General features: G+C 53.6%; 4 protein-coding genes across 4 annotated transcripts in view; all 4 read right to left on the reverse strand.

The window, feature by feature from the left end:
- HOXA4 (homeobox A4) overlaps positions 1–431 on the reverse strand; it is a 2787-nt gene extending 2356 nt beyond the window's left edge. The window contains exon 1 of the mRNA XM_004702849.2: positions 239–431. Within this exon, the coding sequence (XP_004702906.1) occupies positions 239–431 (193 nt within the window). The remainder of the gene's footprint in view (positions 1–238) is intronic.
- A 9900-nt stretch (positions 432–10331) lies between these two features.
- On the reverse strand, positions 10332–13059 carry HOXA5 (homeobox A5). Its single transcript, XM_004702736.3, has 2 exons — positions 12299–13059; positions 10332–11316 (listed from the first exon to the last, which is right to left on the reverse strand). The coding sequence occupies exons 1-2, from the start codon at positions 12858–12860 to the stop codon at positions 11066–11068; spliced, it is 813 nt and encodes a 270-aa protein (XP_004702793.1). The 5' UTR covers positions 12861–13059; the 3' UTR covers positions 10332–11065.
- Positions 13060–14868: 1809 nt separating this feature from the next.
- On the reverse strand, positions 14869–17308 carry HOXA6 (homeobox A6). The gene is made up of 2 exons (XM_004702737.3): positions 16733–17308; positions 14869–15216 (listed from the first exon to the last, which is right to left on the reverse strand). The coding sequence occupies exons 1-2, from the start codon at positions 17172–17174 to the stop codon at positions 14957–14959; spliced, it is 702 nt and encodes a 233-aa protein (XP_004702794.1). The 5' UTR covers positions 17175–17308; the 3' UTR covers positions 14869–14956.
- Positions 17309–23176: 5868 nt separating this feature from the next.
- Positions 23177–26197, reverse strand: HOXA7 (homeobox A7). Its single transcript, XM_004702738.3, has 2 exons — positions 25644–26197; positions 23177–24692 (listed from the first exon to the last, which is right to left on the reverse strand). Exons 1-2 carry the CDS (start codon positions 26020–26022, stop codon positions 24364–24366), a joined length of 708 nt encoding a protein of 235 aa, XP_004702795.1. The 5' UTR covers positions 26023–26197; the 3' UTR covers positions 23177–24363.
- Positions 26198–27758: the final 1561 nt, after the last annotated feature.

Consider the following 27758-nt stretch of genomic DNA (forward strand, 5'->3'; position numbering starts at 1 on the left):
GCGCGCCCAGAGCCTCGCCCACGTGGCCCGTCTCAGCCAATGGGCGCGCCGCGCGCGCGGACCCGGATCAGGAAGCGCGCGGGCGCGTGATAGATGCTGCTGGTCGCCCCAGGGGCAGTGGGAGGGAGAAGCATTTGGGTGCCCCAGCCCCTCAACTTTGAGTATCGCTAGGAATTCGAAGTGCCCCCCTGACTGCTGGTCTTCTTGGACGCCCTGGCCGGACAGTCCCTCCGCTTACCCGGACCCTGGCCTAGGCCTCGGGGTGGGGGTGGAGGGCAGTCTTTCGCCTGGCCAGGGGCCCAACACAGACCTCGAGCCCCAGCTCTTTTTTGTTTGGCGCCCTCCAGGTTCGAGGCCAGCTCCAGGAAAGGTACCCAGACCAAGGAACCATCCTGAACCTGGGCCAGGAATAAAACGAAAAAGGTTGACATCGTTTGTTGTTGTTTTTACCCTCACACCCCCTTCCCAACACCCTGCGCCCCGAGTCTGAGAGCTCCGGTGTTAAGAACCCCACCCCGCCCCCCGCTGGAGCCCCAAACCGGTGGGTGGGCGCGCAGCCCAGAGAAATTGGCACTGTCATTTAACGGAGGCCTTTTCAATATGACCGGCTGGGCATTTTCTCTTCTTTTAAAAATAGAACCAGTCATTTGTTTTTGTTTTAGTTTTCCCTTTTAAAAATGTTGAGCCTTACTAACAGCATCTCATTTGATGGAGGTGTTGATGTGAGAGCTAACACACCCGCGTGTGCTATTGTGAGAGCGAAGGTGGCCCAGAGGCGGGGCGGCCCTGGACAGATTGCGACGCCTCTGCAAAACCCAGCTTGGACATCAACAACTTCCTATTTCAGAACCATCCTACCCACCCACCTCCGAACGCGCCAAGGACAGGTTTCACCCAGCGCACAGCCTGGTCGCTGGCAGGACTTTACAAATGAAGATTTTTGTTTTCTCTTTTAACTGCTGCATTCTCAGGTTCCAGGTTTATTTGCAGGACAGGCGATAATTTTTTGAATTAGCATATTAACGATAGCAGGAGTGCCGGAAAGGGGAGAGAGGGAACTGTTGCCTGCCATTCAGTAATTGAAATTTGATGGGTAAACTAATTACGTCATTATTAACAAATAAATTACTTATTAATTCCACCTAATGTTGATCTCTGAAGTAAATACTGATGCCTTATTTGTGCTGTGTTATTTTCCTTTCCTGCGTCACAAGCACACCTATACCCTTTACTTTACAGCCCAGATTTAAGCAGTGCAAACTAGCATCATCATCATACTAAAAATACTTTCATATGGACATGCAAAGCACGAGTTTTTCAGCTGGTGCACCTTGGTTGATTTTTTTAAAGAACAGTATAAACAGCCTTTTCACAACTGAATCGGGACTGCAGACAAGGAAAGTTATAGCCTAAGCCTGGAGACACTTCAAAAGGAGTGTCAATCCTATCTTCATTTATATCAGTTACTCATAGGAGTTACTAAATGCTAGGATATATCCATTTGATGGATAGTCATTTAATGCTTAGACACATAAAGCCTATTATATGAGACTAATCTTTAAACTAATTTAAGAAAAGAGGTTAAAAAAGGGATCATGTTAGCTTTCTAACTGGAATTACCCTGAAGTGCTACAAAGAGGTTTTGCACTCTGTGTGTGTGTGTGTGTATGTAGACTGCTGTCCATTGATGTGGTGCACCCTGAAAAAAATTTTTTTAATGAAATCTGAGCCACAAATAGAAATCAGTGCTGAGTATAATCTTTAGATTCCCTCTCTAGATTTGGGGGGTAGGGGGAAGCTAACCCACAGCTACTGCCTACACCAGTTTCTACAGCAAGAAAAAAATACATATATAAATTATGTGAACATATATTATACACGGTTTATGATATATATTACAAATCTGGGCTAGATCTTTAAGCATCAGAGGGAGAAAAACCACAACAAGGAAATCTTGCCCTCCTCATGTCATCAGCCTTGAGTAGTAAGGCTGAACCATGTCTGCTTAATATTATTTACACACACTAAAATACAAAAGTCATTGTCGTTTGTCCTCAGAACCTCCTACTGAGTTTCTATTTTTAGCTATTAACAAGTCGCTGGCCCTGTTTTGTATATGGCTAACCTAAAGGAGTTAACTGTGCCTGCGTTTCATGTGGTTCTATTGCTTTAGGAAGATGGGCTTATACAGAATCCCCCAAGGCCTGTAACTTGTCTTTGTGGTTCCTATCATAAACACAAACGGAGCCAGGACCACCAAGTGTTATCTTACACACCGACATTTTGACATTTTACTGCAAGATTTATGGCTGTAATAAACAATCTCACTACCTTTTCGCATCCTTCTATAATCTCCCTTTGCAAGCCATAGCATCATTCCATTGAATCAAATAACCTTTTGAAAAACATTAAGAAACACCTCTTGCCTTAACATAAGGCCCCAGACACCAAAGTCATGCCAGAAAGAAACTAACCCAATTAATAAAGGACCTGAAGTTTACTAGCAGCATCTCACCCGAGCAAAGATGGGGCGCTCAGAAACGGAGCAGAGAGGTAGCGTGCTAATCTTCGCACACCAACTGGCTACAGTCCCAAGCGGGGTGAAAGCGCTATTTGCTGGGGCAACTAGTAAGCACATTTGCTCATTTCCACATGCAGGAATAACATATATCCCCAACAAAAGCTTTCTTAAAATCCCATTAAGTGAAATAACTTTCCATCATGTCCTCGCATCCCAGATGGAGAAGGAGAGTGGAGGGAGTCTGAGGGAGAGGGAGGGCAAGAGGAGGCAGCGTTTGCAGCCTGGTTTGAATCTGATTTGAATCATTTTGAATATATTTGGAACAGCCTTCCCTCTTGAATGCAACCCTGTCCCAAGTTTCAAAGTGACCGAACAGTGACACCGTGTGCATTTTGTTTCTTATTAATCTTACACATTGACAGTCTTTGTTAAATCACAAGGCGCGCCCTTCACCAGCCGACATTTTCATATTTGTTAGACGCGCTGACCTGAAGTTCACCTCGCCCTTGGACTTTGCGCTTCTAAAAGGTCTATACAGTGTCTTTTAGAGAGCAGGGTGCTTTGCCCAGGTCACTACTTCTCAGGGAAAACCAAGGGGGGAAAGCAAAGGAAATGTAAACGGTATGGAATGTATTGACTGTATTTGTCCTTTGTTCTTTAGAGCACGAGTCCCCCAGACTGTTTATCTCAAGAGCGGCTCTCTGGAACAAACAGGGAATGGCTGAATTTCAAAATGCCTGGTGATGGCATTGGAGGGCATTCCCAACCCCCCCCCCCAGCTCACCCCCACCTACACTATAGGCATAAGATTTTAGAAGGCTAACACTTTATCAGTCATCTAACCAATTCATTGTTTGGAGGCAATTTCCTTGCAGTAGTTTAAAATAACAAACACAAGCCAGGCCTGGGATTGAAATTTACATTACAATATTATACATGTGTTTTGACCAGGATTGTCTGAGAGGCCTAAAGATAGGAAATCTCCGAATAAAAATGTAGACACTCTAAAACAATAACTTCCACAGGTACCGTTTTCTTTTCATTTAAAGATGTTCCAGGCTGCCTCTATGATTATTGAAGCTGTATTTCCAAGACACGACATGCGTTTTTGTTTAACTAACACATACACAAACAGCAATCAAAAAGGTTTCCTGGAAGAGACCCTGATTGTCTTGGGGAGTAACAAGGAGGGTTTCCACTTGCTCCAGTTCCCTAGCTCAGACGTGGTGAACAGTTTTCACTGCGGAACCAGCCACCAGTACAGTTGTCTCTTTTCTTCTATTCTCATCTGGCAAACCCCCATTTGGCTTCAAGCTCTTGGCCAGAGTGAAAACTTTACACATTGCACAGTGGAAGCACCCTGATTGCTACCATGAAGGCAGTGTTTAGGAAATATTTACTTTGCCATTGAACATACTTGGCACTGTTCAATCCAGCCAACCAGAAGACATTGAGATGATCTTAAACATCCTACATTTTGAGCAGTAGTATGATCTCGTTTCCAGCGTTTGGAAAACATATATATATTTCTCCTCTTTTCCTAGATGGATCACTTTGGAGGTCAATGCATAGAAAAGGAAATGCTAAAAAAAATTTAAAAAGGGAAATGCTGCGTCCCCCAGAAAAACAGATTCTAATGCCCTCAACACTTACAGCTAATCTATCTGTATGAAAAATAAAACATTGTTTAGCTCTCCAAGTGCAACTAGCACAACACAAGGTGTGGTTCTAGTCGGCTTCCTTAATCCACTGTTCTTTCTTCCCCCACGCTGCCAGTCTTCACGCTTCGTGGTGTCCCTCCTGTTCCCTTAACTCTTCTTCCAAAGGTATTTTTAAAGGATTTTCTGGAGAATGGCACTCAGCCATGGCCATTTTATAGGGTGCCAGGGCATTTGTGGACTTCACCTTGCTGATCAAGTGGCATAGTCTCTGTGTTTCAGTTATTCACTGACAGATTGCATCATTTCTCATGCATTCAGATAATAGGGGGACATATTCAAGAAACGGGGCCAATTTCATGGCCCGAGCAACATTTTTCCCTTGGAGGAGGGGGGCAAGAATGCTGCCCCCTTTGAGAGGGCTTCTCCCTCCTCTCCTCTTGCCTCAACTCTGAGAAATCCCCACCCCCACCCCACCCCCACCTCCAGTAGGATCCAGGGGAAGCATTCTCTAATTTTGAAAATTGTGAAGAATACATTTTGAAAGAAGTACCTGTGTTTGACCAAGTTCTCACACACCTTCTAATGCATGGAGTTTCCAAAGGAAGAAAAGGAAAGGGGGTGGGGAGCTGTCCTGGCTAATCAAAACCTTAACTAACTAACTAACTAACTAAAGGATGTTTCTGGTCCCATCCCCTTGCCTTGGAAGCTATCACGGAACATTGCAAACTTGCTTTATCAGTTTCTAAGGGTTCACAGTTCTGTTTTGAGCATTTTTTGGTTTGTTTTGAGACAAACCTTGGTTCTCCTACATGGAAAGGTGTTGGTTGCTGTTTCCGCAATCTATGCCGATTTACCTGCTGCTCTTCCCTCCGAATGGGAGCGATCATTCAAGATGAAATACAGCGTGTATTACTCTTGGAAAGAGGAATTTTCTATCCTTTCCTCCGTAATTGAGGTCATTCAACCACTAGAGTTCACCCGGAGTCCATACCGTGGTACACGCGTCACTCCGAGCCATTTTATCTTTTGTGCTGATAGTCAAGATCGCGCGCTAACATTGACATCAAACTCTGTCTGGGCAGATGACTAAGAGTGCTGCATAACATAAACTTTTGACCCTCAACTTTTTGACCTGCAGTTGTAATGCACTAACCACAAAGATACACAAAGCTGTGCTTCTTCTTTCAGGGGGAAGGGGCCCCCTAGGAGCTCAGGGACGCCCTGCTTCTCCACTACTGCCTTTTGGAATGAGAGAGTGAATGGGATTCCCCCCCCCTCCTTTTTTTCTGCGTTTGGAACTGTATTTCCTGTCAAATTAGTCTCCCATCTCTTTTTGCCGGGGCTTAGATAGGAATGAGGGTAACTTGAAATCACTGGGTGATTGCACGGATCTGGAGAATCCTTGGGATGGGGTGGGGAACCTTGCAAAAAGTGAAAGGCAAGGAGAGATGGGGAGAAAGTGGGCAGTGGGCATTGAAGCCACTTTTCCTTTTATTTAAAAATAAAGACACTGGCCTTAATTGTTGGGCGAGCTGGCCCAGGCAGACGGTTGACTGTGAACTTGTACTAAAGCGTGCTCTGCTGGCGATTCATAGGGTGTGCAGATTTATCTTCTCTGCATTTACTTAACCCGGCAGTGAACTGCGTGGGCGTCATTTGTTAGGCGATGACAGACTTCACCTCAAGCAAAGGCTGCTTCACAAAATCGCAATAATTACCCAATAACCTTCATAACAAATATTATTATTATTGAAAAGCCTAGTTTGTGGGAAGGGGACCTGCCAGGAAAAGGACAGATTTCTTTGTCAAGAACACCATGCAAAACAAACCTGGCTCCTGGAGCCTCCCATTGGGGTACTTAGAAGGGTAAGGACTGTAGATTCCCTCTTCTTGGTGGGTGGAAGCCTGGACTGACCCCCTCAACCCTGCCTGGGAGTCCCATGTGTAGATTTGCCATTGGCTTGAAGGAAAGTCCCCCTTCGCAGGCAACCAGAGGGATGGAGCCCCAGTGCGCTATACTCTATGCACTCTCCTAAGTGGGCAAGCCACGCCTGACCCTTGGAGCCAAGGCTGGGCTGAGCCTGAGAAAGGCAGCTATTCAGCTGAAACACACACACAGAAATCAACCCTTTCCCTCGTTCATAGATCACTTTTCATGATAGGACTAACTATTTTTGCTAGAAAGATTCAGCTCCTGCCCACAGATGAATACAACTCCATTCTGGGAGGAAATGCTGTCTTGCTCTCCCAGCATCTCCAACAATGAAGCAGGAGAATGAGCAGTAGAAAAGGAATCTTTGGCAAAATATTGTGAAATTAGACCACAGAAACCCCACTAAACCCCTAAGTAAGTGTGAGCAGAAGCTTCCTGTTATATTTATAGTTCAGGAAATATTCTCTTGGGTTTGTGGGAACAAACAGGGCCCACCACATTGATGGGCGCTGCTGTCTTCTTTTATAGGACAAGGAGCACAGACATTTCTGCCGCCCCTTCAGGCTGGATGTCTTCATGAAGCAATTGGTCCCCCCACCCCCCTAAGTAAGTTCTTCAGCAAACAACAAAACAAAACCAAAATAGAAAGAAAGCACAAGGAGAATAACTTCTCTACAAATGTAACACATAACCAGTCATCCTGTGGAGTACGCTTCCTATAAAAATAGGAAGAAAGGTGGGAGGGGCGGGAATATCCTCCAACAACAATCACAGGCGTCTGACTGGGCACTGAATTTTTTTTAAGTCATTCAACGCCATGTGGGTCGAGTTGGTCTTTGAAACTCTCCTCAAGTCTTACAAGGATGAAAACCCACGCAAATAAGCACGCTGACAATACTTGTGACTTTTTTGACTCATGAGAGAGATCCCCTAAGTTGTGTGATGTCAGGGAGTCTTTTTGCCCAATCCTAAGCCCCCAGAGCTGCATGTGGCCGCTGGATGGTACGGACTGCTTCCCTTCCCAAGGTCCTCAAACTAACCTACCTGTGTCCTTCTCACTCTTTTCTGTGCTTCTACTTTCCATCAGAACTCAAGCAAGATCACCAATGAGTAGCTAAAACAGAACCCTGAGCTAAAGTTTTCCAATAAGAATCCAAACCTCAGAGCAACACAACAAAGACTTCAGACTTCTCACCACGGATCCATCAGATGACGATGACAGGGAACCCACACTCAAATAGACATTCAACTTCTGGTGTCCACGGAGATGTGCGGACACATCTTCCCAGATGCTGAAAATGCAGTGGTCACCCTAGCAGGTTATACACAACACAGTCTGCCTTCGCCACTGTTCATCAAAACTACAAGTTGTGAGAGGGCTGGGGTTTGCAGAAAAGCTTCCCAGGTTTTGCTTCCCAACCCTGTGATTTCTGGAACATCTGCTGGACCTATGTTGAATGCGTGTATGTGTGAAGAGGGGGGGAGTTCCTCACAATAAAACAGTTGGTGCATATCTATACTTTTTATCAATTTCACTTTAATTAGTTGGTACATATCTTCACCAATGAGAAGTTGCAAAAAATTAAAGCAAAAAGTATTTGGAGACAGAGGGATCTGGCTTTTTTTGTTTGCTTGTTTCACAACTGAGTCCATTGGAAATTTGGACTTCATTGCTCAGAAAGATGGGGCGAGATTTGCTGGATTTCTGGGGGTACCCATCCAGAAGGAGAAAGTCCCCAGGCCCCAGGACTCCTCATCCCAGAATTTGCCACTGCAGAGCTTGGAAGGCTGAGGCAGGAAGAGATGGCTGGGGTCAGGCCTGAATTGTACCCAGGAAAAAATTTTTTATTTCACTCTCCTTCACCCCTTGGTGCAATTTGGGAGCCTGTTTTGGAAATCATAGATTATGTTAATTTCCTGGGTTCAAACGGAAAGAGCAGCTAACAAAAGAAAGGTGGAAATCTCCTACTGACAAACGACCGGGCTTCTTCCCTAAACTACCCTTTATAACGTGTCAGGAAAAACAACCTAATAGCTCTGGGGACTTTTAAGTTGGGGCATCGATGGCACCTCGATTTCCCCTCATACTTCAGAGCGCTAGAGGGAAGAGAAAGAATTTGTTTAAATGTTGAGAGAGTACATTTCTCTACTCTTTAATGCTATCTAGGAGGAAGCCTAAATTGCCTTTTGGGGGTCCTGTGCTTAGAAGTTTAAAGTCTACAGAGGAGGAGAGGAAACGGAACCAAGAGAGGGGGAAGAAAAGCCAGGCGGAAGAAAAGAAAGGGCTTTAAACTCCTTTCATTTAGCCTGGGGATTCAAAGACTAAAGCTAAATCCGGCCATAAAGTTTATTGCTTCAGACTCACGGGCGGGCGGGTGAGAACAGCCGCACCGATGTAGAAAGAACGTGTAGGCAACCAAGGTTCAGGGGCCTAGGCCCGGTTGCGGGGGAGGGGGTTCTGAGACCCCCCTTACTCCCCAGGTGGGGGTCCCCTGGTCACTCGAAGTGGCCTCGACGCTCGGCTGGGCCTCGTCACCCTGGGTCCCAACCTGCGCCTGGCTGGCCTCTGCCACCCTCCATCGCTCGCGAGCCAGTCTGAAGCTCGGCCCCGAAGGCCGCCGCCTCAATCTAGCCCTGCCAAATGACCCCAGCCCCGAAGACATACTGCCGCAGCCCCGTAAGGAATCCCGCCAGTCCGCCTCGGCCCCTCTCGGTCTTTCTTTCCAACGCCCCAGCGCCGCGCGGCCCTTGGCGCCCGCAGCCCGCGCCCCCGTCGTCTCCCAGCCCCCACCCTAGGGTTCCACGACCCCCAAAGACCCGAGACCTGGCCGGGCCACTGTGGGGGGCGGGGGACGGCCCGGGACGCGGCCACCCTGCCAAGTCTCACCACACAGACCCATTCACACGCAAAAATCATCTCCTGGCTGGCCAGCGAGAGCAGCGGAAGTCATTAACATCGGCGGCGGTGCTGCAATTAAAGTTAGGCCTGAGGATGCGGGGCGGCCACCAGCGCGGTGCGCCGCGGTGCCTTCGCCCGGCGGAAAAGTTTGCTCTCCCCTCTTTTGAATGGAGAGATCGCCTCGGGGGTTCTGGAAGCCAAGCAAGAAAGACAGCGAGGGAGAAAGTTCTCAGAGTACACATAAACTGGAAAGCGCTCAGGAAAGCGAGCTTACCTTAACTCGAAGGGAGGCATTTTTTCAGAGTTTTGAGAACTTGTGGTTTTGGACACTTCTGGACCTAAAATTGACAATTTGAATGACCAGGAGGCACACGTAGCCTGCAAAAGAGTCAAATGGAGTCCAGCGTCAGTGAGATTATATGTTATGTGGTATATAATGTTGGATGTCAACTCCCCAAAACCATAAAACTTACTTTAATGGCCCCACGTGACGTTTTATAGCCAGTAAGCCGATCTGTCTGCGCTATGGATGATTTTACGATCTAATTCATAGACAAAACCCTATTCATTTGGCACCCAAATGTCATATAGCCGGAACTGGGGCTTATAAAGTTTACTGTTTTATAACTTTTAAAAGGAAAGACAGCATCAGTGTAAGCAGTCCGTAAATGTGCAAATCTCTAGTTGCGCTTTAGCAGCGGTGAGGAGTTTCCCAATCGAGCTAGGATGGGGTAAGTAACTTCCATTTGTGGCCCATTCATTGGAGTAAAAAAAGCCAACTGGGTTCAGGGTGAGGTGCCTGGAAGGGAAGGGTGGCCGGGTGAGTTAGGGGTAGGGGGTTTGGGGGCCACCACCTTGCCCAGCAGCCTTTACAGCAAGTGGAGGCCCAGAGCTGGCCCTAGGAGAGAGGCAGGACCTGTGTGGGCCCTGAGGGCCTTGAACAAAGCCCTAGGTTCTCTCTCCTTCTTTCTCCTCCTCCTCCTCTTCTTTTTGCCTCCAGAAAGTTAACTTTGTTTCCTCAGAGATGGGCCAGGTGGACTCGGGCTTTGGACTGGCCTACAGCATTTTCCTTTTTCTGCCTGAACTTTCTGAGGGGTCAGAGGGAAGGAGGCCAGGCGGTGGGTCAGGGTGTTGGGCTGAGGCCTCCTGGGCCCTGGCCGCCTGCTCAGGTAGCCTCCCTCCCCGGCTGGGCTTCCAGGACTGGACAGAGACAGGCAAGCAGAAAAGCAGAAAGAGCGAGCAGCCCACTAGTTGGCACAAACCAGACCAAGAGAACTTACAATAGAAAGTTTATTATTTTTTTGTTTGTTTCCAGTCAGTATTTTTCCTTAAAAACAAATACAAAAAAAAAAGAAGCTGATCACAGTTTGTTTAAACAGCCAGACTTGGACAATATTTGTAACTTTGTTCACAAAAACATACATCACTGAAGCGGCGCTTATAAGAGCCACTTCCAGAGTTCGTGCAAAGGGTCCTACAAAGGCACGCAGGGACACACCGCTTGGAGTCACAGTTTTCGCCACAGAGTCACTAGTCACTACACGTCGAACAAGTTAAGTTGTGTCTCATCAAGTCACCTCTACAACAGCATTAATTACACAGGGGATATAGGTAGTTTGAATAAAAATATCTTTAACAGCTTGGAGCTATTGAGACAGGAACACTTCCACGCACATGCACAGTTAAACAACTCTAGTGCAACACACAACATTGGCACTAAACGAGGTCCAAGGGGGGGCTTTTTATGTGTTTTTTTCCTCTTTTCTTTTTTGTTATAGTTACTTCAAGTAACAGCTTGCTTCATATAAATAAGTTAAAACATCTATTTTTTTCAAGACAAAGCCATTCAGGACAAAGAGATGAACAGAAAGCAGATCTACTTATACAGGCGCTATAATGGCAATAAACAGGCTCATGATTAAAAGATGAATTAGGGCAAGGCGAACAGGGCTTCTTCACAGAAGGAACACAAGGGCGTTTCAGAGAGTCACCTTAGAACTGACACTATGCGGGTCCGCTAATACTGCTCAGTACGTTCAACGCTCAGAGACTTAGGGGCGGAAGGCCCCTCCCGCCGCTGCCATGCTCATGCTTTTCAGCTTATTATCTTTTTTCCACTTCATTCTCCGGTTTTGGAACCAGATTTTAATTTGTCTCTCGGAGAGGCAAAGAGCATGTGCTATTTCAATCCTCCTTCGGCGGGTCAGGTACCGGTTGAAGTGGAATTCTTTCTCCAGCTCCAGGGTCTGGTAGCGCGTGTAGGCCGTCCGGGCCCTTTTGCCTTCGGGGCCGCCTATGTTGTCTGCAACAGAAAAGTCAGCGGTTTAGCCACCAACTCCTCAGCCCCTGTCTTCTGAAGTCCGCCAGATGGGCGAGCCAGGGTCCTGAGAAGTGAACGGGGGTGTAGGGGGGGATGTGGGCGAAAGGCTCAACAAGTCCTCCCTCCATGCCTGCCCACCCCTCCCGAATTTCCTTCCCTCTTCCTTTCTAGAGAGAAAACAATACGATTTGGACTCTGGGAACAATTGGCTCAGCTGAGGCCCCAGCCCGGTCCCGGGAGGACCGCCCTGGCTTGCCCTCGCCCCTCTCCTGCCCTCTCTGGCCCTGCCCAGGGCGCCTTGAGTCAAGGGGCACATCCCTCCCAGGCTGCCCGCCGCTCAGAAACCACCGAAGCACAGCTCTTTCCCTGAGCGCCCAAGTGGCCTACAGGTCACCCTCCTTAAAGTTCCAGCCCCTGGAGCCGCCTCCGGTTCCAGCCTGCTCTTCTTTTTCTTCCCTTCTCTCTCTCCCTCCTGCCCCCAAACTTCAGAATCCCGCCGGCTCTCGCCTCCATTACACACACCCCCAAGCCCCTTTTCGGGGACTCTAATTAGTAACGCTGTTTCCCCAGCGTAGCCCTCCTCATAAATTATCCGCCCTGACAAGCCCGATTCACGGCCCCTACTGCTGCCCTCTACCTCTCCGCGCCCTGCTCGGCTGCTCGGCCTGGGGTGCGGGCTCCGAGGCTCTGGGGTTCCAGAGAAGGGGTTCGCCTTTTCCGCTCCAACGTCTAAACTTGCCTGGGCAGCGGCCGCTGCTTCCCCCTCCCCCATTGACAGGGCGCAGGGCGCTGCGGAGAAGAGGAGGAAAGGGGAAGCCGGGGAGGGAGGCAGGCCCGCCGGGAGAGGCTCGGCGGGGCCCGGGAAGGCGAGAGCGGGAGAGGCAGGCAGAGAGGGCAGCGGAGGAGAGGGGGAACCGAGCGCCGCGCCCCGCGGCCGCGAGGTCGAGAGAAAGACTGGCGTTACCATGACTTATGTGCAGCTTGCGCATCCAGGGGTAGATCTGGGGTTGGTTGGGCGGCGCCGGGCTCGGTTCGCTCTGCGCGCTCGCCTGCTCGCTGCTGGCGGGGGTGTCCTCCTCGGCTCCGGACGCCGTGCCAACCCCCTCTCTGCTGCTGATGTGGGTGCTGCCCGCGGTGGCCGAGGCGCCGCTGGAGTTGCCCAGGGAGTTTTTTCCGCCGTGATGGCTGTCGCTGCCGGGCGAGGGGGCCACGGCGGAGCAGGGCAGCGGGTCGGGCGGAGGCGAGTGAGTGGACGTGGCCGGCTGGCTGTACCTGGGCTCGGCGGGCGCCGCGCTGGCGCCGGCCGCGTAGTTGCGGGCGCGCTCTCCGGAGCCAAAGTGGCCGGAGCCCGAGCGGCCGACGCTGAGATCCATGCCATTGTAGCCGTAGCCGTACCTGCCGGAGTGCATGCTCGCCGAGTCCCTGAATTGCTCGCTCACGGAACTATGATCTCCATAATTATGCAACTGGTAGTCCGGGCCATTTGGATAGCGACCGCAAAATGAGTTTACAAAATAAGAGCTCATTTGTTTTTTGATATGTGTGCTTGATTTGTGGCTCGCGGTCGTTTGTGCGTCTATAGCACCCTTGCACAATTTATGATGAATTATGGAAATGACTGGGACATGTACTTGGTTCCCTCCTACGTAGGCACCCAAATATGGGGTACGACTTCGAATCACGTGCTTTTGTTGTCCAGTCGTAAATCCTGCCTGATGACCTCTAGAGGTAAACTCGTGCACTAATGGGGGAGTTGGGTGGAGGCGAGAGGGGTGGCGCGCGCGCCCCGGGCTCGTGCCCGTCGTCCGCCGCCGCCGTTCAGTCGGACTCGAGCGCCACCCGCTGGAGGCCAGGCGCAACGCCCCGCTTCCGACCCCGGACTGCAAGGGCCGGGGTCGAATTGAGGTTACAGCCCATTATGGCAAAATTATTGCATTTCCCTCGCAGTTCCATTAGGATGTACCAATTGTGAGGCCGTCAGCTGCCGATCGTGCGCCCGGCGAGGACGCAGAGGATTGGGGGGAGACGGTGACTCGAATTTTGTTATTTACAACAACTTTATTTCCCCAGCTTTGCAGCCCCTCTGATTTCCTGTCGAGGTTGGGCTCGGGCTTGCCAGTCCTGCGGGACAGTCTGAAATTTGAAAATACAGATATCACCTTCTGGGTGGGGAGGAGGCCATTGAGCCAACTGGAGAAATAAATCCTGCCCGCAGCAGCCGCAGCTACAATTACATTACGGCTCTGTTTTTGTGTACGCATGAAGGACGGTGCCCCTGCCGCTCTGCAGCGACAGGCGTCTAGCAAAGATAGCTTTTGTGCAGTGTTTTGTTTGTTTGTTTTCCGAGACGAGGTCAAATCCCATACACTTGTATGACCAGAGCCGATTTTTTTTCCGTGAAAATATGGTTTTTCGTGTCATTAGCTTGCTATTTGATTTGCTTAAGTATCCAGCCTGGAGACCCTTCACCAGCCGGTCCCCTGCCTCCAGCCAGCCAGGCCCCAAGTCGGCGGGTTCTCAGTGAACCCAGCGAGTGGGCCCGGGCTCCCCGCGGCCTCAGAGGCTGTTTGGGATCTGGGAGTCCGTGGACCGAGTTACTGGGGTCTTGCGGAGACCTCCAGGAGTCAAGTGAAGGCGCCAGTGGAAACATGTCGGCACAGTGTCTAGCAGCTCCGAGCTTGTTTTTCTGGGCTGTGGAGGACGAAAGTAAATCACACATATAGCCGAGAGGCAAGGGGGAGCTCCCCGCTGGCAACCGGGCGTCGCAGGCGCCCCTGGCAGGTTTGGAAACCTGGACTCTAGCCTCTCCCATGGCCCAGGGCCCCCTCTCGAGGTCCTTAAAACCGCGGTGGTGGCGGCGGCGCCGGCGCTGTGTCGGAGCCGGGGAGCCGGAATCCAGAGCTGCGAGTCGGCGGGTGAGGGTCGCTCCTCCAGCTGCAGGGTTCCACCCGGGCGGGCCCAGGTTGGCTCCACTGGGCTGACGCTGCCTCTCTTCCACTGGCGGTTGCTTGCGGGCCCGAGAGGCTCAGCTCTCTTGCGGGGGACCCCTTTTGTTCCTCGGGATTTTTCCCGCCTGGGGGCCGCCTGGGAGGCCACAGCAAGGTGAGGGCCCCAGTCCCTAGGCCGCTTCCTCCCAGAGGCAACGGACTTGGGGGTGCCCTCCAGGATTTAGTGGGCCTGGGAATGAGGCAGAGACGCCCAGACCCCAGACGGGACTCGGCCTGAGCGCTTTCTTACGGAGACCCGCGCTCGCAGTTCGGCCACGCAGAGAGGCTTGCACAAGAGCCCGGCTGAATTCAGGGGCTCCCCGCAGGCGCTTTGGGCAACCTTGAGGGGCAGAGAGGGGCTGTGAGTCCACAGTGGGAGCGCTGGCCCGCTCCCCAGCTCTGATCCAATCGCTCTGATCCAATCGGGGTGTTTGTGGGTTTTGTTTGTATTTGTGGTTTGGGTTTTTGTTTTTGTAAGAAATGCTCAGACCTTTGCAAAGCTCCGGTTTCCCCTGAAGCTGCAGCCCCCAGAAGGGAGCAGGCCGGGAGACGTTGGGGAGCAGCGAGGGCAAGGGGGCAGAGTTGAGGAAGGTTGCGGCGCTGGCCAGTCCTGGTCCTGGTCCTGGCCCAGGCTTCTACTCGCCCGCCTTTGCCTCTCCGTCCTCCCCGCTGGGCTGCGTGGAATTGAGGAGTTTATTCTCCTTCTTCCACTTCATGCGTCGGTTCTGGAACCAGATCTTGATCTGGCGCTCGGTGAGGCACAGCGCGTTGGCGATCTCGATGCGGCGGCGCCGCGTCAGGTAGCGGTTGAAGTGGAACTCCTTCTCCAGCTCCAGCGTCTGGTAGCGCGTGTAGGTCTGGCGGCCTCGGCGACCGTGGCTTCCGTACACAGCACCTGCGGGCAGAAAGGGACACGGGCTCGGGTAAGCCAGACCCGCCAGGTCTCAGCGGCCCAACCAGCCTGCCCTGTGCCCTGCGTCTCCCTGGAAGATCCCTGATCTCCACTCTCACCTTATCTTTGGCCAACAAACGGACTGGAAGGGACCTGCTTATTTCATACCAAGCGATACACCCCCTCCCCCTTGCCTACAACGAGTTAAGGTGGACAGTCGATGCTTTTGAAAAATCTGTTGATTAAGAAAAGCATTCATTACCAGTGAAAGAATAGGATAACCATTCTCCATTCAGGGCACTGGAGCAGTGGATTTGTGGTGTGTGTGTGTGTGTGTGTGTGTGTGTTAGGAGTGGGTGCATGTGCAGCCCTGCAGGTAGTGTGGATGCTGGGAACACACACTCGGGCCTCTGGGAGGGCCTTTCCATGGCCTGCAAGCCAGGACTCAGTGTGCTCCTGGGAAAGTTAGAAAGGCTCAGCCCTGTCAGAGGCTTGAAATCTCTCCCAAAGTCATATGGCCCCTCATAGTAAATCCACTGAGCTCTCTCAGAAGAGAGACAGACAGACAGACAGACAGAGAGAAATTTTGAAACAAAACACGAAGTTATAAAAAATCTGCATTGAATTCTGCCCTACTCCAAGGGAAAAGATTCCCTGTGGAGTTATTGGAAAGCAGAGGCAAAGAGACAGAGCTGTGGACAGTTCTGGAAATGTAGGACTGGGTGGTGGTGTAGATTCTGGTGCCAAAAGGGGGCCATGCCCCCCACCCACCCCCAGGCCAGGAGTATGTGCGTGTGTGTGTGTGGGGGGGGGGGTGAGGCTCACAAGCGGACTCTGGTGGAGAATGGAGTTTGCTCTGGGTGAGCAGTTGAGTGGAAGAGAGAAGTAGGGAGGGGGCAGAGAGAGGAAGGATAAAAACAAACCTAAGGCTGGGGATGTGGCCCTCCAAGGCTGTGGGAGACTCACTCACTAGGGGAGGGGCCAGATGGGGGCCTCTACTTAGTGGGGGTTGAGAGGGGCCGAAAGGAGAGGGGGTTGGGGGGCAAAGTGAAGTTCTTGGTGCTGGATGCAGAAGGCCCTCTCAGCCTGGGGACCAAGCAGGGGACTACCAGAATGCAGCTTGGCCAGCTGTGTCCTCCCATCCAGTCTCCCTCATTCTTGTCCCCTCTCTCTTCAGGTTGTCCTTGTGATGGGTGGAACAAAAAGTGACAGTGACACCCTCCCCACCCTTCTCCAAGGAGTCACATTACATGGACACTGGCATCCTGCCTTGTCTCTGTCCTGGCCTGATTGCCCCATTGGGAATGGTGGGGTTTTTGTTTTGTTTTGTTTTAATCTTTGGAAAGTCCAAGGAACTTGCTCCTTCCTTCCTTTCTTCCTGTCCATTTCACTGTCTACATCCTCTCCTTTTCTCTATTGCTTTCTCCTTCCTTCCTCTGTCTCTGACCCTTTCCCCCCTCTCTCTCCTCTGCCTTGGAGGGGTGGGCACTGGGAAGGGGGCTACAGGGAGAAGCCTTACCCGTGCAGGAGTTCATCCGCTGCATCCAGGGGTAAACGGGGCTCGTGTACTTCCGGTCGGTGCCTTCGTCATGGAGGGCTTTGCCCTGCCCGCTGCTGCTGTCGGGTTTGTACTGCTGCTCGGGAGGAAAGTGCAGGTAGTCCCCGGGGCCCCTCTGCTTGCCACTGCCCGAGGGCGAGGCGCCACTGAGGTCCTTATCAGGGTAGAAACACGAGGCCCCGTACTCGTAGGAGGGCCGGTTGCAGGCCAGGACCGAATTGGACTGTTGGTAGAAACAAGGTGAGGTGTACGTCTTGTCCTGGAGGCTCGACGCCCCGTACGAGGCCGGGAAGGGCCTCAGCGCGTCATAGCCGGCCGGGTAGAGGGGCAGCTGGCCCAGGAAGGAGTCCTGGCCGCTGGGCAGGCTCCCGGGGAAAGTGGGATTCACAAAATAGGAATTCATTTGCGCACCCCTCTGCAGGACTGTGATTTGTTGTGTATTAGTACATCTGGCTATAACTATTAGTAGTCATCGAACTGGTTTGTTTCTGGATGGCCGAACGCCAAAAGCGACAGCAGCAAATCACACCAGCTGACGCGGCGGCGGCCAATGGGAGCGAGCGCCGGAACCCGCTCCCCGGGGACCGCGGCGACCGAGGCAGCAAAGTTACAAACAGCCCCCAGCCCGCCCGCCCGCTCAGCAGATTAATGGGCGCACCACAGCCCGCTCACCCGACCACCCGCCCGGCTCTCGCCCGAACGCCAGCCGCGGGCACGGGAGGGCAGGGGCACCCAGAGCAGGCCCGCGAGGGAGCCCAGCGCCCGGGCTGTCAGCCGCCTAGGCCTCGCTCGTTCCTCCTCCCCTTTTTGCCTGGTTGGATTTTGCTGGGATTTTCTTCCAAACAGGAAACCTGACAGCCCCGCGCGGGGAGGGGCGGTGACAAGGATGCGGGACTCCCGCCAGCGGCCTTCCCTCCGACCAAGCCATGACTTGTTCCTCCCCTTGCATCCCTCCACCCGAGGGTGCAGGCGCGGGCGCGAGGCTCTAGGAAACCAGGCCTTTACTCAGGTCTCTTGGGGATCTGTACAACCCCCGTGGTTGGGCACCTTTGCACCCCCACCGGTGTGTGTGTGTGTGTGTGTGTGTGTGTGTGTGTGTGTATACCTCACGCTGCCCAGGACACCACCAAACGTGGGTCTTGTTTGGGTTCCTAGGCTGCTTGGGTTCCTAGGCTGCTTCTCGGTCCAGTCTGGACTCAAAGCACCCCGCCGCCTTGTGCCCCAATTCTGCCTTTGAACCCAGACAACTGAGAGTCCAGAAACCAGTGTTTTCAACCAGAAAGGGACCCTGAGAAGAGCGGCAGGGAGACCCAGCTGGGACCAGCTTCCCTTACCCAAAGCCCTGAGACTCGCCCTCTGTGACTAGTACTGCTCAGATCAGAGCCCGGATGTGGAATCTCCATTCCAGGGGCGCAGGCGCAGGGCCCCTGGCCGAGTCAGGGCACAGAGGGCCGCTCTTCTGGGCCCATGGTAGAGGGATAATTGATGAGCTTGGTATCCCAGGCACCCGCCAACCAGGGCCTTCCCGGGTTCCTCTCCCTCCAGCCCTTCCTGGGACTGCTCCATGGCCTGTGCCTGGGATTGCTGCAGGACCAGGAACAGTTGTGGCATGAGCTCCAGAAATCCTCTGAACTGCTTCTGCCAGCATCCCGGGCCTGGCTGTCCCTGTCTGGGGCTGCTCGCTCCTGCCTGCAAGGTGTGCCTTAGAGATCGCTGACTCTGACAGCACATGGAACAATCTAGTTTTGCAAAATGGGATATCCTTCCAGTGGCATTTTTATGGCTCTGTTTGTTGGGCTTGTAAAACCCTTTGAATTACCTTTAAAATCCTCAATGCTGTAGTGACTGAGGAAAACTCTACATGATTTGGCTGAATTTCTGTAAGGTGTTTATAAGACTATAAAACCTGGTGACTGTAGGTTGATAGCGTTCAGGACTTGGAAGGGGGCTGTCAGTGGTTCTAGGAATCTAGCAACTACTGACTTCTTTCATCTTTGCTTTCTGATTTCACCCTTTATCTTTCTTTCTTCCAAACGGAAAAATTAATTTGAAGAGAATGACCTCCAGTCGGCCTCCATGGAGGCCCTGTTTAGAGATGTGCTTGTGAAGGGGGCTGTACCCCAACCAATCCAGCCCCAGAAAGTTTCTCCTTTGCCTATATAAAAAGGGACCTTGTAGTAAGAGATATAATTGGAAATTTCTCTTGTATTTGTTCATGGGAAGGATCTACTAGGTGAAAATGAAAAATCAGGAGTCAAATGTTAAAAGGGGAATTATTTCTTTCAATCTATGCCCAAAGAAAATCATGTTCCAGTTATTGTTTCTTAAACACGTCCATTTGGTGACAGAGCGTTCAAGCCAATCACTGTTTGAGATGGAAATAACAACCGAAAGAAATGTTGATACATGTTTACATTTGTAATTTCTCTTTCATCCTTCAGCATCCTACACATCGCTGGGGCCGGTGACAGTTTATTACTATTATTATTATTTGTTAGGCTTTGACCTGATGTCTCAATCTAATCATTGTTCCAGCCAACGAGAGAATTTGATTTCTCAGCTAAGAGCCAAAAATATTGTATGTCTAGTTTGTGTCGACACTAAGAGGGGGGAAATAGTTATTAAATTGAAATCCATAGGTTTTAGCCAAGGCTGGTGTATAGCATGGTATCATATTGGCAGCAGACCAATTTATTTCTCCAACCAGCTTTAGGAATACACACACACACACACACACACACACACGCCAAGAGCCTTTCAGACAAGAACTGGCGCCCACACACCCACAGGAGCCCCTCTCTGGGACGGTGAGAACATACACCCTGAGCTCCCTTTCCTCTGTCAAAGCCACAGAGAGTGTCCACTTACCTTTCAGCTGCTCTGCAGGGGGCGCGGGATGGGAACAAGGCCTCACCGCCAGAGCTCTCTCAGGGCTGCCCACTGAGCTCCTGGACCTCCGCTGCCCAAGAGGGCGGCCTGGCAGGTGTGTGTGGCAGGCTTCAAAGGCCCCCAGGTTCCGGCCCCGGATCTCTATCCCAGACCGGAGCCCGTCGCACACAGGTGTGGCCTCTGCCCATCGCGCAGGCCCTTGCTTGGAGTCATCACAGCCCGCCTTCCTGGCCACAGCCAGTCTTCCTAACGCCCAGCCGGGCCCGCAGGCCTCAGGACTACAAGTCATCTCTCCGATTTCAGAATCCCAAAATAGGTGCATCCCCTGAGTCAATGTGCACACACACCCCGCAGGGCGCCTGGGGACGCGCAGTTTGGACAGAAGCAGCCATGACGTGCCAGGCGGCCTGTGCAACCAGTCTCCATGGGGGAGGGGGCCGAGTCTAGTCCGCCATCCAGCTCCCGGGCCCGGGCAGCTAAGGCGAGGGAGGGTCCTCGGCCAGTCTCCAGGAGGCTGCCCCCACACCTCTGCCTCATCCCTCTCTCCCCGCCTGCTGGGGAAGCTCTGTGGGCCCCCTGCACAGCAGTCGCGCCAGGCTGCGCGACGCTGGGCTGCGGCTGGCGTCCGTCCCGGCGACGGCCACAGCGTGGCAGCAGCGAGCGGCTCGCGCGGCCGCAATAAATAACCGGCCCGCGGCAGCCGCAGTCAGCGGCCAGGGCCTGCGAGGCAAATCCGCCGCTTTATCCTCCCAGATCGAGCGCACCCGCCGCGCGGCCTGCGTCCCAACACCCGCCGCCCCTTCTTAATTATCGAACGCACACCATGCTAGCGTCTCAAAATGGAAAAAGAACCGCCACCCAAACGAAAACACAAACCAGCCCAAGAAAAAGAATTCGAGCCCAGAACCTCGGGCTCCCTTCGCGTAGCTGTCTCGGGAGCTCCCGGGACAAATCTGGCACGGCGCGCACCCAGTTCCAGCCGCGGCTGGTGCCCCGCATCACGCAGTCCATGCCCGCGGCACCCTCCACGCCTCCTCCGGGTGGTCACACCGTCCACTCCCGCCTCGCTGGGGGGTGGGGGTGGGGGTGGGGGGAGGGACGCGCCATCTCTTGCCCCGCCGCGCAGGGATGGGTGGGTGGCGGACCCCTCTCGCCCAGACCCCGTTGGCGCCCTCCCGCCAACCTCAGCTGCAGGCCCTGCCATCAGCACTAACCCCCAGAACGTCCTCAGCACAGAAACTTCCCGCCAAGCCACATGCAGCCAATTAACCCCATCCTCGCCTCCGACACCTAATTCCACCCACGCATCTCTCCCTTTCTGCTGTTTCAGACACCTCTCAGCCACCGCAAACGGCGCCAAGGGGCGACAGCCATGGGGGAGGACTCCGGAGGAATTCCTAAGTTCCCCTCTACCGCGACCCGTCTGCCTTTCGCTCCAGAAATCGACTGTCCCGCAATCCAAGAGACTGGCTGTGCCCGAGCTCAGAAAACGCCCCCTCCCCCTTTCCCACCTTCCCAGGTCGACCACTGTCTCACTGCTGTGAGAGAGAGCTCCGTAGAATGAAACGGGGAGTGAGTGAGTGAGTGAGAGAGACAGAGAGAGAGAGAGAGAGAAATCTAAACCTTAGAAGTCAGCGGCAGAGAGAAGAAGCCGAGCCGCTTCCCTTTGGGCTTCGCAGGGTCACTGGGCAGCGAGGGAGTAGATCCCAGTGCTGCCGCCCTGTGCCCGGGGCGCTGTGCCACGAAGGGAGGGCGGGCATTTACTCCTATGGCGAGCGGGGAGTGGGGGCCGGAGGGGAGTGGGGGAGGTTGAATGGGAGCGGCTGAGGGTGCGTCCCCCCACTCTCAAAGCCGCCCCGAGTGTCCGCTCCAGCCCTGCCGCCGGCTATGATCTCACTACTTTTGCCCCTGTCTCCTCCCCACATGTCTCACCTTCAGATGACTCCTGCCCGAAGCACCGGCCACGGTGACAGCTGTCGTTCGGGCAGCTCGAGAAAAGAACCGTCTTCTTTCCTGGTGCCAGAGGACGCAGGACGGACATTAGCCAGGTGGCCAGTTGCGAAGCGGCCACCCAGGCGTCTGGAGCTGGACGCGCCCCACCTCCAGCGGGAGCGCCCGGGCCGGGCCGGGCTGGGGCCTCCTCGCGCTCGCCATCGCTGGACAAAGCGCAGCCGAGCCCCGCTGGAAGGCTGAGCTCCTGAGCTCCGAAGCAGGCAGGATGGAGCGGAGCAAAAGAATGCGGCTCTATTCTCGCAAGGGAAATTATAAAAAAGTTCATGTTCACGGTTCCCATCCACATGACCGACAGCGGCCAATGGAAAGGCCGAACAACTCATAAAGTTGTATTGCAAAGTTGTAAATTTTCATAAACAACAACGGATTTATGACCCTTTCCCCATCACTAAGAGGAGGCAGCTCTTCCACCGGCGCCATCTTACTAAGCAGGCCGCCTGGACTTGGGGCCGCGGGTTTTACAGATCTGGTTTGGCTGGGCTTTATGAAAAGAGCCCTAAGAAGCGGGTTTTGCCCAAGCAAGGATGCTGGAGGACCGGTCTTGGGTGACCCAGCTCAGGCGGCTTCAGTCGTCCTTTCCCAGCCCTAGGTCCTTCCGGAACCCTGACACACCAAGCAGCCCTGGGGGTCTGCGCCCCTGCCCCTCCCCAGCTCCCCTCTGCCGCAGTGCGCGGTCCTGGGTGTGCTCCCTTTGCCTGTATGGAGGGTGGAAGGGCTGCGCAGAAGCCTTTTAGGCAAGGCACCGAGTTCAGGGTGCAGGGGGCACACAGGATGAATCAATCGCAGGGTAGGACCCCCTTTCAAGCCCACCATGCACAGACTTAGAGGACAGGGTGGCTTTGGGATGGACTCGGGGTTTCGAGAGGCTATTAGGGAGGTTTATAGACTAGGAGGTCTCCATCCAAGATTTCGTTTTCAGAGGCTCTGGAGGATGTTTGTGCTCCCATACAAAAACCAGACACACATTTCTACACGAGGGAGTGCACACACTCAATTACAGACACATGGAAACATGTACACTCAATGATGGACACAAAAGTACACACCATTTTGATCACAGAAATACAATTATGAACATGCAGAAATGCATTCACTTAATTGCAGACAAAGAAACTGAAACAATTAGAGGCACAGAAACATACATTCAATTATGGACACAGAAATATGCTAAATTATGCATACATAAATACACAGTTACACACGCAGAAATACATGCAATTATAGACACACACTCAGTTATGGACACAATTACAGACACATGCAAAAATATATACAAACACGTATCAAAATATGTAGTGACAAAAATCAGGACTTGCACCCCCATACAAAATCATACATGAAAACACACATAAAAAGGACATGACACCCAACATTCGGACTCCAGGACAGTCGCTCTATTTTGCTTCCTCAATCACTGCCGCTGTGGAAGACATGATCCGGGCTTGTTCCCCAGCCATGCTTCCACCCTCCCTCAGATCCCCTGTGAATCAAGCAGTCTTGTTTCTTTGACACCAAGCATCTTTATTTTTTGGATACATGACACACTGGTAGCTGGGTAAGATGGGGAAAGTGCCTTCCCTGGACCTCCGCTGGAGCCGAGGAGGTCCCAGGACAACTAGGAGATGAAAAGCGGAGGTCCTTGGCAGGGCTTTGGCCTCCCTGTCCTTAGATCAAGACAACACCATGCTACAAAGTCACCCCATTAACACATCCTTCCCAAGTCAAGACATTGCCTTACAAATGAGTGCCAAGACTATACAAATGACAACAACAACAACAAAAATCCCATTGAAATATACAGTATTTGCTACGGTAGGAAAAGTTCCGGTGTCCATATTTGACATGGCTGGACAGTAGAACACAGGGGCTTGGGGTAGGGGGTGGGCAGCGGCAGGGAGCGTGGCTGACAGCTTCTCTGAGGTTCTACTCACTGAAGCTGACCCAAGAGGTGTGCAGCCACCTTGGAAATGTTCCCTTCAAGAAGCAATGTGAAGGGCCTGAATGTGGGGTACCCAGGCCAGAGAAGGAGGGGCTCTAGGTTACAGCACTTAGAATGCTTTGGAATAAATATATTATTTTTCAATTTAAATAGAAGCCAATGCCCTGTTCCCTGGATCCCAGCACAGCCTCCGGGACCCCAAAAGGCTGCTGGCTGGAAGCAGCAGTAGCCTGGCCAGGGAGGGCCCGGCACTAGGTAGCAGACGATCCAGCAAGCACAAAATAGGTAGTTTGGGGGAGAATAGGTAGTACTGAGTCAGGTCCTTGGGGCTGTGGGGTGGTGCTGAGTATCTGCCAGTGTTGGGACGTGGTCTGGGTTTCCTAGAAGTGAAGGCCCACTGGGGCTGGGCCATAGGTAGTTTGGGGGTGCCTCAAGGTGAGGCCTGTGCTAGGTAGTATTTTGGCTGCTCCAGTGAGGCTGGCAGGCCTTAGGTTAAGGGGGTGTCTGTTAGGGATCCTTGGAGGCAGAGGAGGAGGTCCCCAAGAGGACCTAGTCTCTGTGGCTGCTCAGTCCAGGAAATTGGGGGGTTTAAGTGGGTAATGGGAGGTGGGGTGGGGAATAGGGGGCTGGGTATTGTTGTTTTTAAACATTTTCCCCTTTCATGTTTGTAAATAAAATCGGGGAGTCTCTTAAAGACACTTTCCAGACTGTCCAGTGCAGCCAGGGCCCCCCCACTCCCGCCTCGGGCCCCTCATTCTTCCTCCTCCTCTTCGTCGTCTTCCTCATCGTCCTCCTCGTCGGCCTTGTCCGCTGCGGCGGCGGCAGCCGCGGTGGTGACAGCCGCGGCAGGCGCGGCGTCCTCGGGGGCAGCGGCGGTGGGGCCCTCGTCTTTATGCTCCTTCTTCCACTTCATGCGTCGGTTCTGGAACCAGATCTTGATCTGGCGCTCGGTGAGGCAGAGCGCATGGGCGATCTCGATGCGGCGGCGCCGCGTCAGGTAGCGGTTGAAGTGGAACTCCTTCTCCAGCTCCAGCGTCTGGTAGCGCGTGTAGGTCTGGCGGCCCCGCTTCCTGTCGGGCCCTGCAAGCAGACGTTGGGGACACACCGACAACAGACACACGGAGAGGACATTGCGTTAGCCAGTCTGCCGCCCAAAGCCTTCCTCCAAGCCTTGGCCCAGGCCCTGGTCCCCCTGGTCCCTGCACCCCAGGATGGAGCAGAAGGACGAAGGGGAGGGGGTGGGGTGCACTTCAGCAGACCCCACGGGATGCCAGCAACGCAGAAGGGGGGGAGAGCACAGAGCCCAACTTTACAACCACCCTTTCCAGCCGGCTACGCTTCCACAATGTCCCCTCCTGTCCCGCTGACAAAGGGAAATTGTAAATATTGAGTGTGGGCAAGTGGGAGACACTTCGCTTTTGCCATTCAAAGGCCAGCCTGGTCGCCTCTCTGCCTTGCTAGACATGTGGGCGACCTGCACTCCTGGGGCGCCCTCCCTCGCCTGCAGCTCCAGCACCCCAGCCCTGGACCTTCCTCAGGCGCTCAGGCCTTGTGTCCCCCACTTCCTCCAGCCACCGGACTGGAAATCACCCCTGGCACTGGGGCGTGTGAGGGTCCCTGGAGGATCTCCTAGCTTTTGAGAAAGAAAAGCCTGGCTGAAAGAGAGCAGAGGAGGGTGGACGGGGAGTGAGGACAGAAGGGAGGGCGGCAAGAGAGAGAGAGGGGAGAGACAGAATAGCGAACAAACAAACTTAATGTTAAAATTCCAAGGCAAATGGAGTTAAATAAATTTACGAGGATCGAACCCATTAATTGAGTCATAAAAAGTTTTATGAGCCTCATTTACATACAATGCTACGGGCTCGCCACGCAATGGCGCCTCGGCTCTAATTAAAACCAGAAAGGCTGTGCCTCCCGGAGTCTGGGGCGGCCGCTCCCCACGCCCGGCTCCCTCTCTCAGGCCCGCGCCCCCCGCGGCCCCCGCGCCCGAGCCCGCGCCGGGCCGCCAGGCCGCCGGGCGGCTGCGCCTACCTGAGGACCGCATCCAGGGATAGATTCGGAAATTGGCCTCGGCCGAGCCGTGCAGCGCGCCCTCGTCCGCCTTGTCGCAGGCACCTTTGGCGAGGTCACTGCAGAGCCCGGGGATGTTTTGGTCGTAGGAGGCGCAGGGCAGGTTGCCGTAGGCGTCGGCGCCCAGGCCGTAGCCGGCCGCGAAGGGACTCTGATAGAGGGGGCTGTTGACATTGTACAAGCCCGGCACGGACGAGGCGAAGGCGCCCGCGCCCGCCCCGTAGCCGCTGCGCTGCGAGTTGGGCGCAAAGGAGCAAGAAGTCGGCTCGGCATTTTGGAAGAGAGAAGCCCCCGCCGTATATTTGCTAAAAAGCGCGTTCACATAATACGAAGAACTCATAATTTTGACCTGTGATTTGTTGTCCGGCAGCTTTCAGTGTCGGTTTTACGAGGTAGCGTGATATATGATAACATTACACCCCCAGATTTACACCAAACCCCATTTTCTTTTGGACGGAGCTCGCCGCAGCACGTGACCGCCCACATGACCGCCTCCGCCAATCTCGGCCGCCCTCACAGGTGGTCTCGCTCGGCGGGGCCCGGGCTGCCTAGAATGGAAGGGGAAGAGGCTCAAATGTGGGGCCCATGCCTCAGTCCCCAACACCCGGCCAGCCAGGCGGCGGCCTGCGACAACAGGGCCCGTAGGTCCCGCGGGAGCGCCACTGCCCGCAGGCCACCCAGCCGGGTCCTAGGGCCTGCGAGCTCAAGGTCGCCTGCCGCAGCCCCCTCCTGCCTGCTCCGGGGCGCCTGGGGCCCCAGAGGGGATCGAACTCCGCACTCAGCCTCTGCCTGCTGCTCTCCTGCCTGCGGACCTGGGCCCCGGCGGGTCTGTGCACGGCCCCACCGTGGCCAGGCCTCACTTCCGAGTCCATGCCCTCCCCGCCCCCTGACACGCGCCCCACCACCCCCAGGTCCAGTGGGCGACAGACCGGACTTGGACTGGGATCTGGACAGGGAAGGCAAGGCGTCCCTGGGAGAACACCGCCGCCAACGAGATCCATGTGGCTGGAATAAAGTCCCGGTCTCCCAGCTTCCTGTCTTTAATCGGCGGCAGACTGTTTTCCGCCCTAAAGGAAGCAGTGAAATATTTATCTATTAATGAGCCTCATTTGCCAGCAGATTTATAAACCTGGCGGACCCCTCCAGTCTCCCGGACCCCGCGGCCCGGGGGCCGGCGCAGTACGTTGGCTATTGGGCATCAGCGGCCCGGCAGCTCTGGACTCCTCCATTGGGCTGCATACTCCTTTGTCCTCCCGCAACCTCGGGCTCCCCCTGGCTCGCTGGGAGCCGGGGCGCCTCTTTACCTCGCTTGAAAGAACCTCAGGGCCCTGCACCTTCCTGGGCGCCTTCAGAGCTCTGAGTTTACTGGCAGTCTTCAAGCCAAGCCACCCCTCAGCCTGAGCCAAATTCCTCTCTTAGGGTCTGGGTGCCTTCAAACAATATTCTGTATGAAGCCCGACTTGAGGATGAGAGGAAGCTGAGGGTTCCAGCATCATTTAAGCTCAAGACGCCAGAAAGAGAAAGAGAGAATAAAAAGGGGGGGGGGGTGTCCAGAAAAGTCACTCCACCTCACAGCTCCTTCAGCAGAAAAGCTCCTGAAAACCTCCCTCCCTCCCAAGCAGCCCCAACTCCTGGCATTTACCTCCCCAGGCCTCAGACCATTGGGGGGGGGGGCTGAGCCTGCTGAGCCCCTGCCCCCCACAAATCCTGGAGAGTGGTGAGGTGAACCCCTCCCCTAAACACCTCATAAACTGCCCAGGCCACGCTGGGAGCCTGGCTGCCGGTTCAGAACGCCTTTTACTGCCCAGCTCGATTGCACACCATAAACCCTACCTCACAATGGGATTGCTCCGGAAACTCTCCCCTAAATTATAGAGTTTGGTTCCTTGTGTACAAAGCGCTTCCCATCACTTGCAGAGGGTCCCCCAGCTGCCCCAGTTCACTGCACACTCTCAGGGGGTCTCAGGAGCACAAAAGGCGGTGGAAATGGGGGGGGGGCGTTAGACCAGGATGCACAGGGATCCCAGTTCCTGTGGAGTGGAGTGAGGACTGGTGGGTGGGGAGGCATGGTGCCTG

The sequence above is a fragment of the Echinops telfairi genome, unplaced genomic scaffold, assembly GCF_000313985.2.
Source record: "Echinops telfairi isolate 266 unplaced genomic scaffold, ASM31398v2 ScPeMD7_23;HRSCAF=83, whole genome shotgun sequence".
Classification (NCBI taxonomy): Eukaryota; Metazoa; Chordata; class Mammalia; order Afrosoricida; family Tenrecidae; genus Echinops; species Echinops telfairi.